The sequence below is a fragment of the Nansenia antarctica genome (genome assembly GCF_963989245.1).
Source record: "Nansenia antarctica genome assembly, chromosome: 7".
Taxonomy (NCBI): Eukaryota; Metazoa; Chordata; class Actinopteri; order Argentiniformes; family Microstomatidae; genus Nansenia; species Nansenia antarctica.
Genome location: NC_137677.1, coordinates 9703111 through 9713757, shown reverse-complemented (window position 1 = coordinate 9713757; position 10647 = coordinate 9703111). Strand labels below are relative to the sequence as shown.

Genomic DNA, 10647 nt, shown 5'->3' with positions numbered 1-10647 from the left:
AAATAGACTAGATGCATTGCCAGGGAAGACATTAGATGTGACCAGATGCAGACCAGAGGGTGGACATTTTTGGTGTGATTGCTATTGTATTGTAGCCCTGGAATTTCTGTTTTTCTTTTTTGTTTGAACTTTGCTTTTTATTTTTCATTTTACACAAGTAAATGTAGTGTACTTTGAAGTAAATGTACCGTAACTTACTTTCTGCAAAGACACTGGAAAAAAAATACACTAAAGAATAGAAGCAAATTGAGGTATTTCTGATTCATTCTTGTTGTCTAATACTTTACAGTTGTACAGTCAACTATTCTGTCTATGATTACTATAAATCAAACCATTAGTGTTTTGTAAGTCAGAATGTTATGAATGACTGTGTATGCTTTCTGAGTGAACATTGTTGACAGTGTATGGTTGAACTAGCTTCTTTTGAGACATGAATGAAGTGATTGGCCAACATGCATGTTACTAATGCAGACTGTATGAAGAGTTGTGACTCTGTGACTTCAGTATTGAACACTGAGACTTAGCGACTGTAAAAAACTGTATTTTAATTGTTTGCATTGGGGATGCAGCCTCGGCAGATGTTTTCAGGTCAGGACTGGAGACTCAGACTTAATATTGCCTTTGGATGACTGTGTTGTTTTCTGAATGTATCATTTAATGTTGGTTGATGAATCCGTATATTTGTATATATTGTATATATTTGTATATGTAGCCTATTTGCTTGTTTAGATCTTGTAGTGGTTCTATTTAGTTATTTTGTTAAAGCACTTTGAGCTGCAACGTTTGCAGGAAAAGTGCTATACAAATAAAGGTTATTATTATTATTATTATTATTATTATTATTATTATTATTATTATAACTACACTCAGTGCAGGCCTAGTAGTAGCCTACTAGTAGTAACAGTAGCAACCTTGGTTCTTCCCCTGAGATAATCTGGTGAAGAATAATGAATAATAATAATAATATGAATAATGAATAATAATATAATAATATAATATAATAATATTCCACTCAACCTGCTACTTTGGTCCACTCTAAAACATATCTGCCTATTTTTGCAAACGAACAGGTTATGCCTTAAATGTAGGCTTTCCATTAACAATAATAAAAAATAAAATAAATACAAAGTGTATGGGAGCTATGGTTTGTAGTCTTTCAGTGGCCTTTGATTTGTGTCTGTTGATAAACTAAACGTGGAGCTATGCACGTAAACTGTTACGAGACGGCAGATCTTTACCTTGCTTGTTTGATCAGGCTCTCTGTACCGGCCGAGTACATCGTGACAGTGGCCGAAACCTGCCAGACTCCAGTGGAACACCAGTAATAATATTGATAAACAGTACAATATAAACAGATCCCTCGTTAAAAAACGTCCTGGCTGAGAAATCACGTGACTTCTCGCAGTTCCGCTTTCTTTGGGCTGCGTTCGTAAATTCGCTCTGACAGCGCCGGAGCGCAAACTGGGTTCAACGTCACAGAGCGACCAAGTCGTTTGATTGGACGAGAGGCATTCCATGAGTGCTGATTAGATTTCCAGAGCTATTTTACGAGCGCACCCTTTGTGAAATCTTTAAAAAGGTACATGTATTTTGCAAGTAGCCTGGAATTAGCATAAAACGGCGAATATATAGGCCTGTATATATCATAATATATTTGCACACTGCACATATTAGAGAATAGAAACCTACTATTGCTATGAGGAGCTTTGTTATGGTCAGAACTTATGGAACACCCCCCAGGTCCAACGCATGATGCTCTGTCATGGCTACACATTATAGAAAGCCTGACCAACCATAATAATTAAAATGTATCATTTTGATCACATAAATGGCCATACTGGTAAACCTGAGTAATAATCAGTATTAATGATCATCAGACATGAGTCACATGACACACATCAGTTGTAGAAATGATGATCTCACTTTCCTTACGCATGTACGCTCAATCCATTTTTCACAAGGCACGGCAGCTGTGACCAGAAAAAGGCAGTCTCTTATTAAAATAGGAGGATTTTATTTCTTAAAATATTGTACATTCTTGAATGAAGACGGAGGCAATATATATGATATGCAATGCATCTTGGTAAATAGATAACATAGAACCCACATGTAGAATACAGATCACAAAGTCATGCAAACATCCAATACATACAGGTTGAGTCACGAGAATTAAAACGACTAGTCATTTGCTTGACTCAAACTGGCCGCTGGCAGAACCTTCTAAATTGGGCCCTAGACAGCAAGGGGCACACTGCTCAATAAGAGGCAACAGCTTGCCCTGCTGATGAAGCGTCTCCGTGTCTGAGCCACCGCCAATGCAATTTCCATTGATGAAGACCCTCGGCACCTGAAATAACAAGGAAGAACAATAGGCTTATTACTTTGCAGCTCAAAGAGAATCAAACTAGTGATGTGGAGATATGAGTGATGTGGTAATATGCATAGGTATTCCAGAATGCTGCTATAGGCTAGGTGACACAGAACAAGGTTGGTTCATACCGTTCTTGCACCAGTGATTTGAGCCAAAGCCTCTTGTAGTCGTCTCCCATCGTTGTGCTCATCCAACTCGATTACTTTGTAGGTCGTTCCTAGTTCATTGAATACATTCTTGGCCATTTTGCAGTATGGACAGGTGGTCTTAGAGAATATGACAACGCAGTTATGAGACACCACATCCTGAAATGACAAAAGAAAATGAACAACACAATTTTTATTACCAAATGTATGTACACTTTAACACATTAAGCACCACCATCTAGGTTATGAAATGACATCGAGGTGAAAAGTCACAAGAGTAATACACTAGGAAACATAGAGATAGTTGGTTGTGGTAAGGGTAATGGGTAAGGATGGGGTTAATTGAGGCTGGTCATCATAGGTCAGGGCAGTTTCCATGGCAAGTTCCAGTTTAATTGAACAAAGCGATCAACGGGATACAGTACCCTCCATAAGTATTGGAAAGAGGAAGGACTTTGCCTTCCTTTAGCTATATACTCCAAAAGTTTGGATTTTAAATCAAACATTTGGGGTCAAAGTAAAGATTCTTAGCTTTAATTAAATTAAATTCTTTATTTAAAAAGAATAATAATTTAAAAAATGAACATACTCTCCCTATTTCAGGGCTCCAAAAGTATTGAAGACAAGTATAGAATATCCAAATAAAGTACTCATGTTTAGTATTTGGTTAACAATCAATGTTACTGTCAATCAATCTGCTGTCAGCAGCAACATTAATTAAGTTAGCCAGTTTATGTGGCAGCTATAAATGCCCAAACCTGAGCACCCCCTCTGCCATGTTTCTGTGTCACTGGTCAAAAGACAACATCTTCGGTGCGGTTCGGTCCAGAAATATTTGGACAGTGACACAATTTCTATAATTTTGGATCTGTACGCCACCACAATAAATTTGAAATGAGACAATTGAGATGCAACTGAAGTGCAGACGACTTTCAGCTCACCAGTGCATTCTTTTTTTCTCCGAATGTACAGAGAAAAAAAGAATTGGCCTAATGTTCCCGCTGTTCACAGAAACAGCTTCCAAATGGATTTAGAATGTTGTTCTAACACCTCTGGAGAGTGTTTGTGTGTGTGTGTGTGTGTGTGTGTGTGTGTGTGTGTGTGTGTGTGTGTGTGTGGCACGCAACACAGATGCAGTGTTGCATCACTCGCACCGATCCCCATTAAAATATAATTGGACTTCTGTGTGGACAAGGCTTTAGACTTTAGGTTCTTGCGGTACAAGGCCAAGAGCCCAATAATAAGAAGAATTCCTTCCAATTATGATAAGAGTTCATTCATCATCTAATTAGTATTAGAACCCATAATGAGACAGAATAATCAATCACCCTCCAAAATGCACAACTCCTTTGGGCCAATGCTATTATTATCCCCAGCACTTAATTGATCACTGATTGGCTAGGGAGTGCACACACTAAAACAAAGTCACTGCATGAAAGCATGACAAGCATAGAGTTGGAGACACCTGCAATAAATCAGTGTTTTATCATTTCGGACCTGGAGAAAGAGCCACATACAAGGTTCTGTGTCTCAGCCTCCCTGATCCACTGAACTGAAAACCAAGACCAGGCAATGGCAATTGGATGAAAATGAGCTTGGCTGATGCAGACACCCCTGACTGGTCTGGCACACGAGGTGGTTCTCTCTACTTGAAGAAGAACATTACCCAGATCAAATACAGGCAAGTGGTTAGCTGGCAATCTCAGAGCAAAAATTGTGTGTCTCACCTGTACAAATTGTGAACACGCTGTGCTCGACAAACCAGAAGACGTGGATGTGAAATTACCCATTCTGCAATGATAAAAAAAAAAAACACAGACAGTTGAGTTGTCAGGTAGACACACAGATAGCTAGCTAGCACAGACACTTAGGGTGCGTTCGTAAAGTCGCTCTGAGAGCGCCGGAGCGCCTACTGGGTTCGCGGCCGAGTAATCTGATTGGACGAGAGGCATTACACGAGTGCTGGTCAGATTCCCGGAGCGTATTTACGAGCGCACCACCCCTAATCAAAACAAACGTAGCCAGTTTGTCGTTAAAACAAACAACCTTAACATTTCCAAAGCATGCAAACTGGAGACGACGCAGAAAACAATGATAATGAACGTTAATAGATATATAACACGTAAAACGATCACTCTTGTTTCCATATCGCGTTCCCGTTCGTCACATTTAAATCTAACAATATTAGGGTAACACTCTTTCCTAACACTAGTACAGTATAGTACAGTACACAGCAAATCAAATCAAAGCATTAGCTAGCTTAATCTGCTGCTACAACGAGGAGGAGGAGGATTACTTTCAAGTTCACCGGCGTCAATTAGGGTGCGTTCGTCATTTCGCTCTGGAAATCTGAGCAGCACTCATGGGACGCCTCTCGTCCAATCAAATGACTCGGTCGCTGTATGACGTTGCAGCCAGTGTGCGCTCCGGCGCTCTCAGAGCGAATTTACGAACGCATCCTTGCATGTTAACTGTATGAAGTCATTAAACTGCTTGGATTGCATTGTCGCATCTGTGTCTAGGACCTGCTTTCAAAGGACAATCCGATCCGCTACAGTATAGCTATGTCCTTCTCATGTCGCTTAATACTGCTGCTTTACTGTCTGTCTGGCAGCCGTCTAGTTATTAAACCTGAACCACCAAATGTGAGGCTGTGTTCGAAATGGCATACTAGCATACTCAATGAGTATATACTGCATACTACCTACTAAATTCATAATAAGTATGCCGACCGAAAATCTAGTATACATTTCTTGCATACTCAAATTTCACATACTTTAGTGTGAACGCACTGCATACTCAAAATCTGCGTCATATCTAGTATGAGTAGTATGCTAGTATGTCATTCTGAACACAGCCTCAGTGCAGCAAAGCAAGGGGATACGTTAGAATTATAAGGTTCTATCTCCATTTTTGGTCGAAATTGAGTTTTTTACATAATCTGATCCATTAGGTGTTTATGAATGCCTGTGTGGTGTTATTTTTAAAATGTTGACATTTTTGAGTTAGTAATTCATAAAATACAAAGGTTCCATCTCACAGAACATAATAATGGAATGTAAACACTTTGACGCTCAATATCTCTGAACTGCCCTAAACGGAGATAGAACCTTATAATTCTAAGCTCACGAAATGTAAGTAAGTGTAGCAAAGCCAGGGGACAGTGGGCTAGTAGGAGCAGCAAAGTGACCTTCGGCAGCCGTCCCATGCGACCCTGGAGAGGCATCCTCCTCGCGTTAACATACCGGACAGCGTGCAAGCGAATAAAAAAAGATCTAGCTGTCGGACGATGGGGCACATGCGTTTAATGAACCCTCGGTTGTGTAATGACACATGAACGATGAACGTGTCCGGCTGACCACGATACCTGATGTTCTGTGTTTACGGGTTGACCGCCATGCTGACGTCGGTGTTCTCTGAGCTGCAGCGGCGGACCTCCCGCCCGTCGAACATCCGATCGATCTGACTTCAAAATAAGAGTTCAACTTTATTTAGGCATTTAAACATGGTTTAAACATTTTGCATTTAAACATAGGTGTCAACGAACCACAAAAACATGCTAATCATCTTCTCATCAAATATATATATACAGTATATACAGTATATATAGCATAACTGTATAATATTACTTGTAGTATTGCCCCAGAAGGGTTTGTAATTGTTCCGTATATCCTAATTATTATTCTGAAATGCTATAAATAATATATTAATTTTTTTAAATTGTCAATTTCAATAGATCTCTGGTACCACTTTACTCCTCAACACTTCTAGAATGCATATCAGGTGAGTGTGAATCTAAAGTAATGTCATGTTGGGACGCAGTTAAAAGTGGCAATAGGTGTTGTTGAGTACTGTGGTAGTAAAAATCATCTTTAGCCTTTGATTTCAGCAAAAAAAAAAAAAAAAAAAAAATGTGATCCCATCACTTTCCATTCATGTTTTAACTTTTGCTTTTATTTTGAAGCCAATAATCCGGCGAAAAGGGAAACCGGAAGTGTTAATGGAGCTAGTTAGAGCTCAGCGAACACGACTACTTACTGACGTCAACACCGGAAGTTCGTTGTTATGCAAGCAGTTGGGTAACGGATTTTTCACTGATCTCAACACGGACGAGAAGTGGATGTAATTCATAGTAGACGTGCTCTGGTATGCATGTGATATGTAGATCTATTCGCTCTGATCCTAATGTGGTTACAATAGCCAACATCGAGGTTGATTATTCTTGACACAGACATCTCAGACAGCAACTCAGTCAATTTATCGCATCAGTAGACCACACAATCCAATTACAAATCTTGGCAAAAAAATATGTTTATGCTCATGGGCATTCAGAGGTGTGGCCCTTTTCCCCAATGACATCATTTCTGGGAATTATGTATATCTATTAAGGGTGTCCCTTTGGCTCAGGAGCGACCCTAGAGGCCAAATGTAACTAAAGACTGCTATGAAACATGAATGCAAAGAGTTATGAATGCTCATTAGGCACAGAGCATGGCTCTAGTGTGCCAGGGACCTACTTAGTTTGACGTCTATGCACAATAGGCCTAGTTCCTCCCCCAACCTCTGAGCAAGGGGAAGCCACTGAATTATTTAGTAGATAGATAGGCCTACATGTTTTAAAGATGAACGCTCAGGCCTTATCCTCATTGGCCTTCAGCCTCAGTGTGGTGTAGCAATGTCTCTGAAACGGGGCAGTGTGGCCCTGGAAGTGGCAGGATAACTTAACTTTAAGTCTTGGTTGTGGTGGTTTCGATTGATCACAACTTTTCTCGCCCTCCCCGCTAAGTACTGTGGCGATTCTGCTTAGCGAGCAGTTGCCGAAGTGCATAATCGGTCATTATTAGTCACATCTTCAATAAGCTAACACCGAGATCCATAGCTCTTAGCAGGCAGAGAAGCGAATCACGGGCCACTGTGGGGGTTTTTTCTTTTCTTTTTGAGTTTCAGTCAACTCACAGGCAAGAGATAGCGCTGGTGGCTATTTGCAGTAACTCTGAGGACTGTGCCGTTGTTCACTGTTTAGTTATTTTCCTCCGGATCTGACCTTAAGCTGAGAGGCCGTCATTGTGCAAAACAGCACGTATTATAGCTGCAATATACCTTTCTGTAGAATGTACGGGACCATCACAATTAATCATGGACCATAGACAGCGAAATTGCCTAACTCATCCAGAACCCCCTGGAAATGTAATTTCCCCCTCAACCCCCTCAAGTGCTTAGAAAGCGGACTGCAGACGTATTTCGCCCACGCTCCGGCTTCACCCTACCACTGGCATGGCAATAAGCTGTGTTGATTTAATATCGGTTTGCCGCATGCATTTGCCTGGGCCGCATAATCAGCCCACAAGGTGCTACCGCGCTAGAAGCCCTCATGAATCATACTCCCTCAGCGGCTCATACCATGGAGGTATGGCAGGCTCCGCAGCACAGCTCCTGATCCTCAGTCATGCGCTAGGCCTGATAACAACGACCCCAGAGAGAAAGGATGGGTTACCTTTTTAGCGTACGTCTCTACTCTAACAATGTCATTCTCTTTGAGGGGCACACATTTTGACAGGACGGGATTGGTTGAATTGTAGTGGAAGCTGGAGGGACGTACTGTAGGCTCTCAACCTGTCTTCTCCTCACCGGCGAGGCCAAATGAAGTAAAGGAGACAAGAGGAAGACACTGAGGCTCTTCTCACACGTTATTAACATTATTACACGTTATCATACGTTCTCCTCTCAGGTTACTGAGTAACAGTGACAGGACTCCCAGCGGTTACATGAAGTGGGGATTATGGGTAAGTGTTAGAACAAGAACGTTGAGGCGTCTGCGATTCAACTGTTAGACTCTGTAGTCTTCTTCTTTCTGTCCTACCCCTCCCTGTGGTGTCTCTTTTGACGGGTAGGGACAGGGCCTCGTTTCAATTGTGATGGGCCATGCTATCAATGGTGACATTTGTTTTAGGGAAGGTTACTGCAATGTGCCAAGTAAGTATTCTCCTGACGGCTGTCAACACGAATTGCTTGTTTTTTGGGGGGGGACGGGGGGGACGGGGAACGGGGGTGACTGGCGCGCTTGACACAAATTGGATTGGTGAGATGTCAGGTCAGTGTTTAAAAGCTTTCAAATGTTGTCCTCCAATCCTTCTGACAGGGTGGTGATGCACGGGGGGGGGGTGGGAGAAGGTTGGTAACTTGTCACAGGGTGAGAGGGCTGACTCCTTGTTATTCAGGATGGACGATGGGTGGTGCGAGTGTCTGCAACAGCAAGGGCTGACACCGGTTGTTTCAGCGGTTTGAGGTCTGAAGAGATTTCACAGCTCCTTGGGCACAGTAATCTATGAGCCCTTGGTACAAGGTGGCAAATAAACCCCTCCCCTGATAGAGGCTGCTGGGACCAAACACAGTGCCACTGAGGTGTGTCATATTTAGAATTGGACATGGGGCTTGTTAAAAAAGCCACACAAAAAAAAGGCTTCTTTGTTTTTGTCACTGACGCCACGCTAGGTACCGTAGGCTATGGTACAGTGTGCATTTCATCATACAATATTAATGTGGTGCTGAGATAGGATATTAGAATAGATTAGATTCAACTTTATTGTCATTGCAGAGTACAAGGAGCAGACGACGAAATGCAGTTAAGCATCTAACCAGAAGTGCAAATAGTGATATAAAACATGATAGTGATAGGTACAGTATGGCAAGTACGGTAGTTATACAGTTATGAGCTATGTACAGTTAAAATACGCTATGGTATGTACAGTAGTATGGTACATATGTATTGGCTATATCAAAGGGGGTATGTGCAATGTGCAAAAGAAATAGGATATGTGCAAAGGTAGTATTTGTAAACAGACACACATTGACCAGGGGTGTGTGCAACTGGCAGTAGGCTAAATAGAACTGAGCACAGTGGTATATGGTTGGTAATTCACAATTCTCAGTATTCATGGAGTAAATATGTATCAATAACATTGTCCAAATATGATCAGTTGACATTCACTTTGTAATATCATTTGGACATACAGGTAGCCTATTAAGAATGGGGGGGGGGGGTTCTGAATGTTCATTGACAATTTTTTAGAAGCTTGGAAAATAAGTTATTGATTGTCAAATGGTTTGCTTGCCAGGTCAGTAATAATTAGCTGTGTCTAGTTTAAAATGCTGTGTAATTAAGTTTTTATATCTGAAGAGGGCAGAATTGCCCCATTGCAACAAAGCTGATGGCATATTAAATGTTGCCTGCATTGTATTGCCCTTTCTTATCTTCCTTTCTTACCTTCTCAATTAAACATCTGAATGTTCTTCTGCATCCTATTTTCCTGCTTTTGTCGTCATCTTCTTCTCTTCTTCTTTTTCTTTTACAACCGTATCATTTAATGTGCTCGTGTTTTCTGCAATGCAGTTAAGTTGTGATGTGAATTATGACTCACAGCAAATTCAACTATTTGCAGAATCACTACTTGTACATGCAAGCCCTGTGTCATGTAAGTGGATGTAAATATATGAAGTTCATACTGCAGTATTTAAAGACTGTATTTAAGCTGTATAAATGTGCATGTAAATGTCACCCAAGTATCTCAGTCAATCACATTTAATATCCAACGCTTTTATAAATGCGTTTTTGGCACCAAGGGCGCAGCAGCCACCTAAAAGAGAAGCCAAAGCACCGAAGGCACACTGCCTGTGCCTGCCTCCCAGTCGCCTCAGCTAGCTACTGTAGCCTGCAGCAGTCAACGATGATGTCTTTCAGGGGAGTTATTCGTCTCTCACTTATCGTTTTTTGGGGATCCTTTTTCCCCCTAGTGCAATTTTATCAGTTAGCTTCAGAAACCTGCAGCAGAGCGCCAAAAGGTCTCTGTTCCTTAATCTCGGTCAGGAATTATGTTGACCTTGCAGCGACTTAAACTCTTTATCTGAACCACAATAATCTTCACAGGAAAGCACATCAGCAGGAAAGAAATTCACTAGTAGGGCCCCAGTATGTCTCTGCAGGGCTAGGGTTGGGGCTACAGTTACCCTGCAGTGAAACAGACCTATATAGGCTCTGCTCAGGGACAGATACCTCACAACGACTGTGTTGTTTTTTCCCCACATGAAAAGCTGTCGACTGAGCATACGGTGTGACCAAAATAAATATGGTTG

General features: G+C 41.3%; 2 protein-coding genes across 5 annotated transcripts in view; both read right to left on the bottom strand.

Annotated features, from left to right (window-relative positions):
* The window catches only part of ap5z1 (adaptor related protein complex 5 subunit zeta 1), a 12547-nt gene extending 11190 nt beyond the window's left edge, over positions 1-1357 (bottom strand). Inside the window, exon 1 of the mRNA XM_080536153.1 lies at positions 1239-1357. Within this exon, the coding sequence (XP_080392279.1) occupies positions 1239-1279 (41 nt within the window). The 5' untranslated portion in view covers positions 1280-1357. The remainder of the gene's footprint in view (positions 1-1238) is intronic.
* Positions 1358-2011: 654 nt separating this feature from the next.
* Positions 2012-5947, bottom strand: glrx2 (glutaredoxin 2). Of its 4 annotated transcripts, none has more exons than XM_080536281.1 (4): positions 5885-5947; positions 4245-4308; positions 2500-2676; positions 2012-2347 (listed from the first exon to the last, which is right to left on the bottom strand). In XM_080536281.1, exons 2-4 carry the CDS (start codon positions 4305-4307, stop codon positions 2183-2185), a joined length of 405 nt encoding a protein of 134 aa, XP_080392407.1. In that variant the 5' UTR covers position 4308; positions 5885-5947; the 3' UTR covers positions 2012-2182. The 4 variants fall into 4 exon arrangements, with proteins under 4 accessions (XP_080392407.1, XP_080392406.1, XP_080392408.1 ...); XM_080536280.1 differs by having other exon boundaries at positions 5708-5921; XM_080536282.1 differs by having other exon boundaries at positions 5763-5921.
* Positions 5948-10647: the final 4700 nt, after the last annotated feature.

Coding starts and splice junctions, on each gene's coding strand:
- glrx2 (XM_080536280.1), bottom strand. CDS start 5,817: ATGTGCCCCATCGTCCGACAGCTAGATCTTTTTTTATTCGCTTGCACG. Junction 4,309..5,707: donor GCATGGGACGGCTGCCGAAG/GTCACTTTGCTG, acceptor TTATCATTGCAG/AATGGGTAATTTCACATCCA. Junction 2,677..4,244: donor CGTGTTCACAATTTGTACAG/GTGAGACACACA, acceptor TTGTCATTTCAG/GATGTGGTGTCTCATAACTG.